General features: G+C 35.0%; 1 protein-coding gene across 2 annotated transcripts in view; it reads right to left on the bottom strand.

Annotated features, from left to right (window-relative positions):
• LOC145683553 (phospholipid scramblase 2-like) overlaps window positions 1-17,926 on the bottom strand; it is a 126,290-nt gene that overhangs the window by 56,287 nt on the left and 52,077 nt on the right. For both annotated transcript variants that reach the window (XR_014131147.1, XM_081754893.1), the window contains exon 6: window positions 11,472-11,633. Coding sequence is in view for 1 of the 2 variants with exons in the window: in XM_081754893.1 (XP_081611019.1) it covers window positions 11,472-11,633 (162 nt within the window). In the remaining variant the exon portion in view is untranslated. The remainder of the gene's footprint in view (window positions 1-11,471; window positions 11,634-17,926) is intronic.

The raw sequence follows: 17,926 nt of genomic DNA, 5'->3' as shown, positions 1-17,926 counted from the left end.
CTTCTTTAGTACTTCTGTCTTCTTCCCTATGCTCTCTATCCCGTGCCATTTGTTCTCCTCCTCTTCCTTCCTCTGCTTTCTCCTTCATTTCCTTCTTTCCTCTTCAATTCTGTTCTTTAACATCTTTTAACATCTCTTTGTTGTACCCGTTCTGTTCTAGTAGGTTGTGGAACGTCTCTATTTCCTCCTTTTTCTCTTCTTCAGTATCTATTTCTTCTATTCTTCTATCTATATTCCTTATGAAGTTTCTTTTGGTGCTGTAATCCACATCACTCCTTTCGTGGCAGTAAATATCTACCGCACATTCTTCCCTATACCATTTTGTAAATCGTCCATTTTTTTCTCTCTATAATCATGTCCAGGAAGTTTATAATCTTGTTCTTCTCCAATTCCATTTCCAGTCTTACTCCTCTTTCTTCATCTTGAACCTCCTTTACTAACTTTTCCAGTTGTCTCTCTGTTCCTCTCCATACCTCCAAACAGCCATTCGCGTATCTGTAAAATAATATTAGGTTGTTTCCACCTTCTATCACTTTCTGCTTCCATCTGTTCACCACCAGTTCTTATAACACTGGACTTAATCTTGAACCTCTATTCAGTTCTCCCTTAATCTTGACTAGTTTGTTCCTATTGTACGAAAACGATTGTCCCATATTACTCTCAAGGCTTTCGCTATTTTCTCTTTCTTCCAGTTTCTTATTTCTTTCCCTTTCACCTCTTCTTCCAAGACTTTCACTACGTAATCCCTCTTTATACTCGGAAACATTGCTTTAACGTCAATACTAAACATAATTATTTTCTTCTTATTATTTTCTACACGCTCTAACATTCTTTTGACTTCCTCCGTATTCTTTACTCGATCACTCTCTTGACCTATTCGTATCTCTTCTGCTATTTTTCTTAACTCTTCTTCTAATGGTTCTAGACAGTTTCCTCTACAGTCCAATACTGGCCTTAGCTTAATCTCTTCCTTCTGAATCTTCGGGAATCCTTTCATCTTTGGAATCCGTTCTTTTTCTTTCACTCACTTTTTAAACCCTTTTCTTCTTCCGTCCTCAACCACTTCCTTGAGTACCTCATCTTCGATCTTCTCTCCTATGACTTCATACATGTCATCACAAAGATCATCCAATTTTCTTTCATACCATTCTTTCATACCATGCATCACTACCACTCCACCTCCTTTGTTCGCTTGTTCAATAACGACGTCTTTCCTCTTCCTCAGTCTTTTTAAGCCCTCCCTTTCTTCTTTCCTAAGGTTCCCCTTTCTAACGTAAGCGTTCTGTCTCACTATTGCCACCGCTCTTCTCCTTATTCTCTCTCTCTCTTCTTTGTCTTTCACATCCATGATAGCTTCTACTACTGAAAACACTACTTCTTTGATATCAGCTTCTTCGTCTTTCACTTTAAATTTGTATCCCAGTTTTAGGAACTTCCTTTCTTCCACCGTTAGATGTACATTTCCTATAACTACCACTCTCCTCTCTTCAAACACTGTCTTATCCTCTTCCTCCCACCCTAATCTTTCTCCTTTACTCCTCAACCTTAGTCTCTCCTTTTCCCTAAAACTATTTTCCCATTCTTGCAACTTCTTTACTGCCCTTTCTCTTACAAACACTGATAGTCTATCCACTATCTCGGACCACATTCTCTTGGTCACTTTGTCACTCTCTTTACTTTCCTTAGTCCTTTTGCTTATCACGTCCTACACCAACTCTTTTTCTAACTTTCTAACCAGTTTTTTTTCTTTTTTTTGTATTTCACTGAATCACAATGCACACCTTTCTTGTTCATTCTCTATCCCTTGGTATTGTGTTCTGTGGACGCTTTCTTAAAAACACTATCTGCTGGTCCTTTGATATCTCTTTACTTGTCCTGTCCCTCTACCTATCTATCCTCTTTTTCAGATTCAGAGGAATCTAACATGCAACTCTATTAATCACGTCTCTGGAACTCATTAAAGAAATAATAAACACTTCTGACCAGAGCATATACACTTGTTTATTAAAAACTAAGTTACAATGTAACGGTTTCGACAACGTAAGGTTGTCTTCGTCAAACACGAACTGAAAGAGATATCTTAGACTATAGATATTTATACTAAAAGTGAAAATACTCAAATTCCTTGTGTGTATGGGTCATACCTGAGTCGTACTTCCCCGGGAGTCATCTGTCGGCCACCTGCCCTGACCTAATTACCCTCCTTCCCTTGTTTATCTTTTTCCAGACATCTGTAACACACCTGTTGTTTATACTTGACCAATTGTCTTAAAACTTTATCTTAATCTTCCTTTGATACCTATTAGATATAAATAACAGACTATTCTACGTACAACTGATTATAAATACAGCAATATAAAAATATATATTGACATGAAAAATAAACTATAAAATATAACAATATATAGAACTCTATATACCTATATACAATATTAAACTATGTATAATATTAAATATATGAATATAAATTACATATATATATGTTCAATCTTGTTCTTTTACTTCAATTTGTTCCAGTAATGTATCCCGTAGAGCCATTATGTTGCAGTAACACAGCAATTTTAATGTGGACACCGTTTTCTTGCCATACTTTTAGGTATGCAAGGAAGAAACTCAAAGCCATTTAGAATTTAAATAAGTACGTATCAAAAGGAAGTCACAGGGTTCAAAATTTACGAACTATGAAAGAAGCCACCAAGTTAAACAACCGAAAGGCTCTATCTCTTTCAATTTACACACTGTTCATATTAAGACGATGATCAAAATGCAAATTCTAGTCTAGAACAAAGTTTAACACTATCAATTCCAAATTTACTATTTTTGTTAACATAACAATTGCTTTCAATTTTATACTTCCAAGCTACGTTGTCCACACGTGTTAGAAGTCTAATAGGAAAGCTATCTAAAGCCCGTTAACACTTTATTGAAACCAGAAGTGGAAAATTTAATCATTTCCAATGTCAAATGTTGCAATCAATTCACCATCTGACGGCAAGATACCACATTCACTCACACCTCTCTAGTAAAACCAAAAGTGGTAAAGTTTATTACAATTTTTAGTTTCTATGTTGATCTACATAGATCAATTAAAAAAAGTGACAAGCGGCATTTATTATTACTGAAATGTTTCGGGAAACGATACAAAAATTTGATAAAAATGACATTTTTAGACCAGTAGGCACTTTTTCTAGAGGTTTGCGTCTTTATGACTTAAATAAAACTATATACCCTCTACAACTTATAGCCGCTGTTGTAACTATGTTAGCTTCAGAACTTATTTGCAGAGCAGATAATCTGTGGTTGATATATGCCATAAAGAAGAGTAAACGAATTAAGAAGTATGGAAGCTTGTTGTATGTTTTTTCATTCCATTTTGATGTAAAATACGTACCGCTGAATTTTAATATACATCCTCAAATTATATTTCAAGTATCTACGATCGTGAAATGTTCGAACCTATGGAAATAGATCAGACTCATGATAATGAGGTAAGGATAGTTATTTAGTCAATATGTGGAATATATCTTATGCTTGTTTATTAATTAATGAATATCAAAGGAGAGATTAAATCTTAATAATTTGATAGAAAGGTTAAAAAACACAAAAAAGGTTGAAGGGTACAAATTAGTAAAAGATTCATAATGTAAGAAAACAAGATCTATTCAGAATTACTGCAAAGTATGTATACGGAAAGAACATATGGAATCGGTTATGAATTTCTACCATAATACGATTTTACCCGGAAATCACTTGGGACCCAGGAAAACAATTACTAAAAAAGCTTCTAGATATACGTGGCCTTTCATTTTTGAACATATAAACGAATACGCTCATACTTGCAGTAAACTTAATAAAAGCGACAAGAAACAAATGGGTCATTTAGTGTTCACTTAGGATGAAAATATAAATGGAAGGTCTGAAATTTGTGGACCAATATGTCACTCCCGTTCAGGTAGGTATTGTCTCATCATTATGTAGCGATCCAGGTTCGAGTCTTTTGTTCGGGCCCATATTATTATGGCCCCGGATTTAAATTTCTTGTTTCCGTTTGGGAAGCTATATTATTACATATAGGGAACGACATATTATTAAAGCACGGTTTCGCGCGTCCCAGAATGTCCAATCATTCGGCGACCCCCGCAGAGTGTGCACGACTCTTCACCCCCAAGCAATACAGCCTTGTACTGTATTATCGGTAGGTTTAGTAAATGTCAATCTATCCGTCAGTCGCCGAGCTATTCGAAAAAGCGCAATTTGCCTCGCTGCAACGGTCCAGTTTCGGGAGGTTGCACCCACGAGAAGACCTAAAATGCAATGATGAAAATAGGTGAAGACATCACCTACTTTCATGTACTTCTTACATTAAATGTTACAGTCTCGTCTTAATGATGTCATGCTTTCTGGACATAGAACAAATAATCACAAATACTTTCCGTGTCTTTTATTATTAAGAACTAAACATACCTGAAAAGTTACACAAAGAGGCATAGTAACCTTGCCCCATTAGTGTAACTGTTTCGTAGAATTGATTCGAAAGTTCTTGCAAACCAATGTCTTAGTCCAAATTCGCTTGTGAACGTTCACAATCGCACAGCACTAGTCCTTCCATTTTCGATATCCGTTTAATCTTCTTGTAATAATCGTCTGCGGCGTCACGTCAACCAGAAATATATGACATCGGCTTTAAGAATATCTTGTAAAAAGATTATTAAGGGTTCAGCTCATAGTATACTGAACTATGAGATGATTTTCTTTGAGAACTAGATTACTCGTGACCTTCTCCATCATAATTTTAGCGCCGAATGCTTTGTTCGCTTAAAAGTATCTCGTCCTCACACATCTTTTTATCTGCAAGTATGATGTGGTAGAGTTTTACTTTAGTATTAATTAAAAGAACACTAGTCAACGTAACTAGGGCGTTAGTCAGCAATTTTGTAGATAACTAACAACATATCGTACTTGACTTAAGTATCCCTCGTTATTACGCTGTTAATATATTGAATTAACGTATGTGAAAGAGATTAACATTTAAATTCAAAGAAAATATGCTGAATCATGTTTTACACTAACACAAAGACATAATTGTTTAGTTTCTCCACACACACTTCTCTCACCTTTCTCATTTCTTTTCTTCTACTCATGTTCTTTTACGTACTACCAGGTGGCAGCACAATCAACGGAAGGCACACACAAGGTAAACTGTACAAATTCATATGAACGTCACCAATGCAAACAAGTGCAAAATTTGCGTTATATATTAGGCATAAATTTGGAGCAGTTACATTGGCGGTCGAAAGGAATGTACGTACACCATTAAACAATGAAAAACGTTCAAGGACCCTGTACTGTGATATCACTTCAACTGAAAGCACTATTTCAATGTCATTCACGACACAAGTTCACCGAAAATTCGCCTTCGCATGTCAATTACTTCATCAGATGAATATGTCTTATTTTAACGAAGAAAATAACGAACTCGTGGGGCATTTATATATATATATATATATATATATATATATATATATATATATATATATATATATATAAAGAATGTATGGGGCTTTTATATATAGAGTCTTTGTTCAGTTATAGTTTTTATTTTTATTCTTTTTTTTATGGCACTGTTACTAAAATAAATTATTACGAGTGCATGACTTATATTTTAACATATAAATGAATCTCATGACATGCTTATAATATTTTACATACACTATTGCTATATGTGTTTTTACCATCTCTAGTAACACAAATGTTATATAGAAATATAATATATGAAGTGTGCATAAAGCATTGACACTACGTATTATATATTAACATAATAACTTCTTCCTTTTATTTTTTTACATAGAAAAATTTTCAATTTCCTTCATTAAATTTTCATGAATACGTTTTAACATTGCTGTAAACTGAAATTGTTATCTGTTCTATTATTTCAAAACACACAATCTACGAAAACAAAATACAGTGTTAATGATTTTTTAAAAAATAAATGCAACTACTTGGAAACGTAACACGAAATATACATGGCATTGAATATTATTATTGGATTTATCAGACAAATAGATAAAACATATATTAATTAAAACTATCCTTTTCAATGTTCCACAAAAGAAAATAAGTGAACTTGCTTTACACATATTATACTTAAAATTACATATAGATAATGAAATATTCTCGAACTTATATTGTTCTAACACAATTACATAAAATAAAATCGTTACACGCAAATACAAAAGTTACGTACTATTTAAATACAATACCTATGTGAAATAGATTTATTACCACTCTTTCGTACTATTACGGTAAGAATGAGGCCAGATAGAAGTAAGTCTGCCACACTTTTACGCTATTCAGCGCCTATCCACCGTATCATGGTGCATCGAATAATATAGAACGTTGTCTAAGAACGTACTTGGTGACAGTATTAAGATTTATTTCGAACATAAACAGACGATGTCCGGTAAGAGATTGCACAAAAGTGAGTTTTCTATAAGTTCAGCGTAACACTTAGAATTAAAATGTACTACTATGGAAATTACCTTTAATTATAATATATGCGACCCTTTGGATGGCCGTTCGAAGATCAAAGATTTACACTTGCATCAGAAAGACCGAAATGTCTGGGCGAATACGATGCAAAACATGGAATAGCATGGTCTAGACGTAAATATGTACGATATGACTACAACACAAGTATCATATCGTGTAGGAGATCAAGTCTTACTAAAATTCAGCCTTAATCGCCTTTTGCGATAAGAAAACAAAAAATTATGTCCAAGATTAACGGTACACGATAAAAAGACTTTTATTAACTAACACACTCGCCTAAAATATATGTGACCCAGATCATATTAGAAAGGCTCTAGTTTCTCAAACGAGTTGTATTGTCAACCACGTACTAGAGGTAAAACGTAAATAGAATTTGCTATTAGTATTGTTATTGTATAGGAAGCACTTTCGCTTAATATAAGATTTAAGATCATGCGTTAGAAAACTACAACTGATGAATAGCCTTTTTATAGTTACTTATCTAGTCGAGTGGTCTTTAATATTTTTAATTGTTAAATGTTTTTTATTAGTGTATATGTTTTGTTACCAAAAGGCTATTAGTAAAGTTTAACTATATATATGTTTGTGCTTGTGTGTGTCTGGAATTGGAATCTGATTTGGGAAATTATGTAAATTATACAGATTGATAATATATTGAGTCATCGTATGTTCCGAATGAAGATCATTTTGTAAATATACAAGGAGGAGGAGATGTTGGTAATACCGAATTTGATACTATACAATTATTATCCCGTGTAATGGAATGTAAAATAACTGCTCTAATTGCTATGAATTTTTTTCAAAAAAATGGATGTGAATTACTTTAAACTAGAAAAATGTTATTTATGAATTTCCATGAAGTTATGAATTGCTGAACTACTCATTACTAATACTAATGAATCGGTGTAGTAAACATTGGGTTAAATGCAAGTATAATGAATGTTCGAATGATTGGAATACACTGTCCCACAAATTTTCACTTTCTTCCCTTTTCTGAATGAAAGTAGGTATTCTTTATAGTTGTAGACGTTCTGAATACGAATCTGAAGTCAGATATGCTGTATCAGGTCTGTTTTTTGAGAAATTTGTAAATAAAATTAAAAGGCACTTTTATGTATGAATTTTAATAAATATTGTGACTTTGATGTAGAAAAGAGATATTGAAAAAATATATCCGTGGCACATCTGAATCTCAGAAATGTAAACGACATCTCAGAAATATATATATTTGTATTTCGTAGCATTTCCATTCATATTAGACTGACAATCAATGAGTAGGGGCATGTAGTTTTTCGCAAGTTGAGGAAGTACGTATATTAAGACTGTATTAGAGTGTGTATAATATTGTATACTTAATCTTGTAAACTAATTTACTTGTCGACAAAATGCGCAATTGCATAGACTAAAATGAGAGATTTGTAAAAGCAAATGCGACATTTTGTATGTCTAACTGCGAAAAACTCCTATGCCCCTAACAATGAAAATAACAATGTTTCCACATGTAGGTGAGGAAAAGCCGTGGCTGAAATCACTGCATTTATACATTGGCACTCAAACAAAAAGAAGCATTTATGCAACTTACCTCTTGTGTGATGTGGGGAGCGTGTCACGTGCCAAGTTCCAGCAGAAAGCCTCGAGCATTGACACACCAGATTTTCCTTGGTACCGCTACTCCAGGGTCTGAATGGATTGGTAAAATCTCTCACCGTGCTCATCAGACAGAGCTCCTAGGTTTTCGGGAAAGAAAGACAGGTGATTGTGTAGAAATGCACTTTCAGTAACATCTTGCATCCCTCCAACAACTACTCCACTAGTTGCACATAGTTTTCACTTTTGTTATTTCCCAGAAAGATTTCTGAGACACAATTAAAAGAATTCCAGGTTTTCCATTCCACCTCCGTCAGTTTTGATTCGAATATGTCATCTTTCATCAATTGACTGTCTTTGATCCAATAAATACACATTCTTTTAGTTTAACATCTGACATTTTTGGGAACTTTTCCTGGAGATACTTAAATCCTTTCTTCCTTTTCCAACCCTTTCACAAACACCTTCATAAGGCTTAATATATTGTGCAGGGAAGGCAAAAAAATTTTCTTGGGATCAACAAGGGGTTTCTCTTTCACATTCTTAATTCCAGGAGAGAGTGATGTAAGAGTAGGACATTCACTTTGTGTGTAGTGCAGATTTCTTGCTCTACTGCCCCACTCACACAGTTTTGATTCGAATATGTCATATTTCATCAATTGACGTATCTGGGATCCAATAAATACACTTAATTTACTTTAACATCTGATATTTTTGGGAACTTTTCCTGGAGATACTTAAATCCTTTCTTCCTTTTCCAACCCTTTCACAAACACCTTCATAAGGCTTAATGTATTGTGCAGGGGAGGCAAAAAAATTTCTTGGGATCAACAAGGGTTTTCTCTTTCACATTCTTAATTCCGGGAGAGAGTGATGTAAGAGTAGGACATTCACTTTGTGTGTAGTGCAGATTTCTTGCTCTAATGCCAAAGTCACACAGAAAACAACAATACATTGTATAGCCCAACTGTAACTACAATACCAAATCAATCACCTTCAAGTCGCCACGTATGTTCCACTGACACTAAGCATACCTCACTTTGTCGAAAAGGAGTTTCACATTTTGATGCGTCTCCTTCAAATTAACGGAATGTCCAATTGGAATAGGAGGGTAAGTGTTACCGTTATGGAGGAGAACACACTTCATATTTGCTTTTGACGAGTCCAAGAATAAACGCCACTCATCGATTTTATACCTTATTTGTAATGCCTGCATCAGTCCTTACATGCAATCATCACTACTGCTGTAAAATTTGAGGAAATCATGTTGTCAATCACGGTAAAATGTCACTTTCATTTCCCTTTGAAGAAGGTTCCAACCTTGTAGTCTTGAAGCTAAGAGCTCAGCTTGTTGTTTGGGTAGGTTTAAGTCTCTAATAAGGTCGTTCAGTTCCTCTTGCGTTAGCAAATGTGATTCTCTGGTACGTGCACTGAATGTAGGGTCTTTACTCTCAGTACCGGTATCCATAACATTTTCACTTTCATCGACATCACTGCTGTCTATTGTCCATACGTCTGGCGGCACTGGCACAGGAAAACCTTCACCATGTGGGATGAGCCTTCTAGCTGATTGCAGATCTGGGTATTGTACTGATCGTTTACCCTTGGAGGTTATTTCCGTCATATTTGACAGATAAAAGTAAGAGTCGTGTACATGATTACGTGATTCAAACCATAATATTGGTGTAGCAAATGGCATATACTTTTGAGAATCACGTAAAGAGCCCCTTAGATTTACAGCACAGGATTTACAACAGAATTTCTGTACCCGACGTTTGCCTACGTAGACTTTCGATGAAAAATACAATTCATACGCTTCTTTCACAACAGGCTTTCTTAGTGAGCCTCAGTTTTGTAGTTATCCGTCCACATACATAACACAAGTTGTCAGGATCATTTCTACACATCCTATGCATTTTTTTTTAAATTGTACCACTATAAAACACAAAACACAACATTTTCAAATGTTACCCAGTTCACAACAAAAGATCCACAAGTTATGAGTGACAAAAGCACACGTTTCAATGTTGTTTATCTTCTATTAGCACAGTACTTCAGAGAAAATGCAGCTCACCACACCAACAACCAAGGAAGTAAACATACAATACTGACACTCAGTTGTTTTACCGCCGTCCGATGTTGCCAGATGTAGGTGGGAAAAGTTAGTTCCGGCGGTAAACTTTCCACTTTTTCCCGCAACATTTTTTCAAATTTCGCCTACCGTGGTGGCCAATAATGATCGTTTGTATTTCATATATTGCAATGTATGAATAACGCATGCTGTGTGTAGTGTGTGTATTTGCATATATATCATTATTATAAAAAGGATATTTTTAATAAAAATTCCAAATTAGTCCCAGAATTAGAAATATGTAATTACATTCTCCGGGTTTCCCAAAAAATGAGACCTGATACGCAAACACTATTATTATTTTCGAATTCAGTGGGAAAAAACGTTTCACAATCGCCTATTAGTTTTAAGGCAAAAAGTTAGTTTTGAACAGTGTTATTTGGAGATATATATTTCAAGTTTCCTTCTTGTGTATTTGGAATGAATGATGGAATGTTTGAGGTCTAACAGTAGTAGGTATTTAAGAATTAAAAGACTTCAAGAAACAACTACCTTCCCGGAAATTCATAAGATTCTAAGGAGGGTGTTTTTCTGTTGAAACTTAGCAATTAAAACTAACTAATAATGGTTTCATTTTTGGTTATTACTTGTAGTAATATTGTTCATGTTTTGCTGTGTGATGATCGATCGTCACAAGTGGTGTTGCATATCAACTCGGAATATCAACTTGGGAACAACTGTAACTTTTGGGCACTGCTGTGACGTATTCGTTAATATATTTGAGTAGTATTCTAATTCGAATGGGAAAATCGTGCTACGAAGGAAAAGACTACAAAGGTAAGTGTAATTACAAATGGTTTGTAATGTGTACGCAATTATTATCCCAGTGTGACAATATATATTAGGTACAGTCTGCAAAATTAAATATCGAAAGTTATACGAGTGGTTATAATCGTTTGGAAGTATTAATTAAACATCTGGTTCTACCTAAGTATTTAGTAGTTCGATTTTAAACGTGTTTAAAATATAATTATTATGTTGAAACATGGGGAAAATTTATTATTAGGGATTTGTATTTTTGTGATAAATGTTTCGGATCCAAATAGCCCAAAGTGGTAAGTTGAAAATTTATGATTTTTAAAATATTATCTAATATCTATTTACACATAAAAAGGATTTTTTGGGTAGTAAGCACATTTGAACTTTTAAATAAAAACGCACTTCTTTGAAACAAAATTCTCACCGTTATTAAGAAACAGCTTACCTTAAAGTCCAAATCATCTTGCATCTGGATAGAAAATGGGGCTGTAATTTTAAATACAACGTCACCTGCCTCATTCTTTATCTTAAAGCGTGTACTGCATATAGACCATGCTTGCTCTACTTTCCCTATAACATCGCCTGGTTGTGCAGATATTTCCACTTCCTATCTCAAATAGAGAAATCCAATTATGCAGGTAAATGAAATTACATGAAATCAAACACTACAAATGATGTCAAGCAAGACTCCAAGATTATTTATATAATATATTTGAACAAGAGTTATAATTTCATTTTAATATGAACACATTGTATTTAAAAGTGGAACATAATATCGCGTTAACGTTTTCATGAATTCTCCGAGATCACTTTAATACACAATGGTTTTCTTCTCATTAGTAAGATTCTAATAGCGTACACAGAAATTAAGGTGGCAAATATATTATGTTTGGGTCAATCTATCTGAAGTGATCCAGAAGAAATAAATTGGTTGCTCGACTTTTTGAAAATTATGAAACCTTCACAGTTGTTTGTTTCATTTTTAAGACTTAAAACTGTGTTTAAAATATGTTTATCTGAAGAATATGTTTCCAGTGGTGGCCATGTTTGTTTCGCGGCGCGCTCGACTTTCATGATTGCAAGGGTTAACAAAAATGTTCATTATGAAAACAATACTTGTTCTAGGAGAATAAAACCAAAATCATTTTATTGGTAATGAAACGGGGTAAATATTAAGCCTATAAGTATTTGCCAATGTTTCTATTTTTCAAAGAAAAGTACAAGTGAACGTAAACGTCAATGTCGGTGCAATTTCACGATTCGTAATGTTTTGTACGTAGGAAGGTGCGGTATACACAGTTTGCGATATACTTACTCTTATGTTTTTTGATTGTACTAAAATCCCGTTCTTGTCGATAAACACGAAGTTTGGGTTCAAATAACTATGATGGTGCTAGTTATAAAAATCTCAAATTTTTACAGGCTGTAGTGCTGTTGTATATGTTTATGATAAATAAAATATAATCTTTGGCGTATTTTACTACTACAAACGTTATAGCCTCTCAAAAGTGAAACATACTCTGTTGCAGTGATACCGTTTTGGCACACTGAACAAGTTCTATGTAGAGAGTTACTAGTCTTCAGAGCACGTTGATACTACTATTTGAAAGATAATACCTTACAGAAGCGTTTAGTACAACTGAGAGCAATAAAACGAAGCTATTTTCAAAAAACGTATTGGTACTGTAGAAACACAAAACGTAACTGCACGTTCGCAAGATATTCATTCCATTATGTTTGATTCTAACAGACTAATTTGATGCAAGTGGTAGAATACGTAACACAGGATGGTAGTTGTAGTCCTTTCACTCTGAAGTAAAGTAACCTCTTAAATTGCTTTCTGAGATAGGAACATATTTATGGTAGCTTCTAGTGCCAACAAATCTAGTACAGCGGTCAAAATGTTCTTGTAGAGTTTCGCAGATCTTAGCTACTTCATCTGATTTCATCTCCAGAAAATATTTTATGTTTTGTAACTTTTCATTGCAATATCAAAACATGTCATTTATGTTTAGTATCTTATTAATTTTTTTTTGGCCTTTGCAAATTTGCTTTTGCGGCTTCTCGTTTTGTAGTTCTACCGATACCATCAGAGGCGCTTTTCCCATCCGAAAAATGCCATTCAGCGTCAAGATAGAAGTCGTGTTTGTGACAGCATAGACAAGCAAAGCTCTTTTTGTTATTATATTGACTTATAGGTCCGTCAGTAAAACAAATAAGTTTTTTAATGTTCGGATTTACTTCTTTATTATATGCTCTGAAAATCTTTTGAAATCAATAAAATGTCGTTGTATCGTACTTTAAGTGATCAGTTAAAAAACAAACATTTTGTGTTCTAATTTATCATTTTCCATAAAATAGAACACGAAAGGGTAAATTGTGGTTTGGATGTCGATCCAGTGGAAATTCTGTATATCATTCTGAACGATGAATGAATAATTATCTGCAAAATCTGCTAACACCAAGCATTCTTCTGCTGTAAGTTCAGTTTTTTTCTTTCTTAAGAAACTGAGCTTAAGATTTTGACACAAAATGATGCGATTCCAACAATGCCTGTTTACTTGGACATTCACTGCACTAATTCATCATACAACTGTAATTGTTCTTATCACAAGCAATGGTGTCTCTTAAGTCCCTTTAATTGACATGAAATTTTCAATCATCAATCATGAGTTTTATAGTAAGACTATTCATGGCTTTGGATTCATTGTTTTATCAAAAGAGACACTGGGTTTGGGTGCAAAACCTCGCGGCCAGAACCTCGCCTGGCCAAAACCTCGATTCCCGAAACCTCGCGGGCCAAAATCTCGCCGGGCCGAAACCCCGCCTGGCCAAAATCTCGCCGCACAAAACCTCGTGGGACAAAATCTCGCTGGGCCACAACCTCGCGTGGTCAAAACCTCGTCGCCCAAAACCTCGCGGTACAAAATCTCGCCTGGCCAAAACCTCGCCTCCCAAAACCTCGCGGCTCAAAATCTCGCCTCCCAAAACCTCGCGGGCCAAAATCTCGCCGGGTCAAAACCTCGCCTTGCCAAAACCTCGCGCCCCAAAATCTCGCCATACCCAAAATCTCGCCTGACCAAAACCTCGTTGTAATGATCTCGCGACCCAGAATCTCGTCTGGTCTAAATTAGGCGACACTACGTCTCGCTTAATTTAGACCAGGCGAGATTCTGTGTCGCGAGATGTCGCGGAAGAAATGTCGTCAGGATAAAACCTCTTCACGACGATTTCTTCAATGTAGAATGTTCTATATATTACTATATGTATATATTTAGTAATAACAATAGCAATAACATATATTTAGTAATTACATTAAAATAATGATAAGAAAAATTCTAATGCATGCTTTGGAAATCTATATATATAAAAATTAAATGACTATGTTTGTTACATTATACCTCTTGAGCCATCCTACCGATCTCATTCGAACTTTCAACATAGATGAGGTTCGAGCCTAGAATGTCTTTTATAATTTCACTTTGTCGGCACAACAAAAGGAAGGAGGAGTGGGATATATATATATATATATATATATATATATATATATATATATATATATACAGAGCCATAGCTAGAGATTTCGGCGCCCGGGGCGAAGTAGAATTCGGCGCCTCTACTCTCACCACACCAAGCTCTTCCTTCCTTCTTTTCCTTTTTACTTATAAGAAAAGCGGCAGATATTATTATACTACACTGAATTTTTAGTAAGCTGCTTGGGCAGACTATTCCAATAGCCAAAAGCGATTATTATGTATTCTTTTACAAATAAGAGCCGTTTTCAAGAGACGTATCCCGCAAGGTTTTTGCAAAGCGAAAGTTTGGTTCGCGAGGTTTTGGCCCGGCGAGATTTTGTCCCGCGCGGTTTTGGGCGGCGGGGTTTCGGCCCGGCGAGATTGTGGCCCGCGGGGTTTTGGGCGGCGAGGTTTTGACCACGCGAGGTTTTGGCCTTGCGAGATTTTGGCCACGCGAGGTTTTGGCCGGCGAGATTTTGACCGTATCCCGAGACACTGACCAAAGCTTAAAACCCATTTTATTTTAAATTATAATTTGTAACTATGAGTTTTATGTTCTGGTGTTGGAGACAAACCATATGAGTCCCTGATGCACCAGCCAAGATGCACTATTTTGGATGGAGTTCGCAGAATTTTGATCTCTCAATTCTCTCCTTAGGATGTTGACTTTTAAAGAAAGTATACAGCTCATTTAAGTTAATCAGAAAAAGGCGCTTTTGTTTCTGCACTTAAATACCATCAATACAATGTTTCTAACCGGGACACAAACTACTGTTATGATCATCTTCATAAAACCCCACTACTTCAGTAATTGTCTCACTGCTAACACCTGTTTATACCTGTTTATGCCTGCTAACCTGTTTACTTAACTCTCGTAGAATGCCTTGCTCATTAATTAATTCTCCAGTAAGTAGTACAAAACGCTCTGATGCATTAAACTCGGATGCAGTTTTAGATCTGCAACAAAATTCGGGAAGTAAACTAATAATTTTAACTTTATCTTCTTTTGCTACAAATACACGTTTATCTTTTAGTTATAAATTAGTTCGTCATTTTCATGTGAAGAAGATTGCGCTGGAGTTTCGTTGTTAGGAACTTTTCATTCAAAACACAATTGTAGATGTCTTTGTACCTTGCTTGATATACGCCTACTGTCGATTTTATTGCTGAGGCTTTCCTATCTGTCCTTACCTTTCTTAATTTTGATGGAGCTCACACATATAAGCTCCTGCAAGCAACATCCAATTTATCTATATTGTCATGTGAAGCAATATATTTATCTACTTTACATTAATTTAGGTCTTTGTTCTGTTACGAAAAAATACGTTTCAAACAGTTCACACAAAGAGACTTTCTAGGAACTTGCACGGGCTGGTTCTGAGGTTATTTCTCATAAGGTTTTCTTAACAGTTGTTTTGTGATGTCTCAAAGGGTCACAACACTACTGCACATACAGATGAATAAAATTTAATAAAAACTTCTTTTCATGATACTTGCGTACAGTCCTAATATCTAAACTTACTCGCAACAAAGTAAACTGTCATTTATTTTACTAACTGCACAAAGATTTCTAAGTTCTTTCGTAACTGCATCACACAACATTTATGACATTCTTCGCTTATGTGCATTCTTATGGAACACTCTTATTCTATGTTCGACCTACACGGTATTTACAACATAAAAGTTTACACTTTAAAGATCTAGATTCGCATGATACTATTAAACTCATAGTTTTCAATTGATATTTTACTATTAAACCCTTCACAAACATGAGCCATTTGCTACAGATGTGAACAAACAACCCACTACTGTCAGACTGACCGGTCACATACAGCAGAGCTACACTCTATGTGTTGCATCAACACTTGCGATTATAAATGCACCCAAACCTGTCATAACGAAGTCTACCGGCAAAATATTCAAGTATAATCTATTGCAGATATACTTTGATACATGTGAAGCTATCAACGTGCTCTGAAGACAAGTAACCCCGTACATAGCATTTCATCAGTGCGCAAAATGGTAGAACTTCAACAGAGTGTTTCATTTTCGAGAGGCTGTAACTTTTGTAGTAGTAAAAATACACAAGAATGTCTTTTATTTGCCATAAACATATACAACAACACTACAGCCTGCGCGAATATGAGATTTTTATCACTAGCGCCATCATAGTTATTTGAACCCAAACTTCGAGTTTTTCAACAAAACCGGAATTTTAACACAATCGTAAAACATAAGGGTTAGTATATCAGTAGTTTCTTCTGGTAAAACTACTGACATATCTCTTGAGATCACAAACTGTAAATACTGCTTCTTCCTACTTACAAAACATTAAAAACGTGAAACTGCACCGGTATTGATGTTTACATTTACTTGTACTTTTCTCATGAAAAGGAGAAACATAGGTAAATACCTATAGGCTTAGTATTTACTTCGTTCCATTACCAATAAAATGATTTTCGTTTTATCTTTCCCGAACAAGGACTTTTATCGTAATGAATTATTTTGTTAACTCTTACAATCGTGAAAGTAGGCGTGCGTCACAAAACGAACATGGCCGCCACCGAAAAACCACTCCAGACACAAATAATATACATACAGTTTAAAGTTTTCAGCCATGAGGCAAACAACTGACTAAGTTTCACACTTTTCAACAATGGTCGGGCAACCACCCCTGAATCACTTCAAATGGATTGACCAATGTTAAATTATTTGTAGCGCAATAGAAGTGGGTTTGATACGTTAGCAGATAGATATATTTTAGTAAATATGATTGTACGTCGGAAGCAAAATTTTATGAGTGCTGAAGGTGGTATTCTTTTTATTCTTTTTACTATTGAGTATATGTCAACGAATAAATGGACTAAGTAGTTTCTCTTTATCGTTTCAAAGAGCTGGCGTGGATTCAAATCATCTTGTCAAGTTTTAACTGGCAACGTAAAGCACTTTTACCGTGATCAATTTATTCATGCTCTTGCATGGCATGCTCCCTACTGATGGCGATTTCAAGAATATTTTCCCGCAGCTACGATAGCACCACTCTGTAATGCAAACCCATGGCTACTTGCAGATTAGTGTGAATATATTCCTTCCCTTTTGCTTCACGGCAAGGTTAATCCAGATGATGATTCCACCGCTGACGTTAATGTTAAATTTCGATTAAATATGAATCATTGAAATTTTCTGTATGCAGCTACCTGGAAATATTGTGAAGGGCCAGTTCAGCGTAAAACTACTTTTGCAAACGAAATAAAGGAAAAGACTGTCAATTTTGCATTGATGGAAATATTAGTAAGATGGAAAGATTGATAAGAACAAAAATTTACTCAACACAATGAAACAACACATACTAAATTTTGCTTCTTTCAAAGTAACCGCCCATGCT

The sequence above is a fragment of the Thermobia domestica genome, chromosome 4, assembly GCF_964235325.1.
Source record: "Thermobia domestica chromosome 4, izTheDome1.hap1.1, whole genome shotgun sequence".
Classification (NCBI taxonomy): domain Eukaryota; kingdom Metazoa; phylum Arthropoda; class Insecta; order Zygentoma; family Lepismatidae; genus Thermobia; species Thermobia domestica.
The sequence above is the reverse complement of the archived record's forward strand: the minus strand, read 5'-3'. Positions and strand labels throughout refer to the sequence as shown.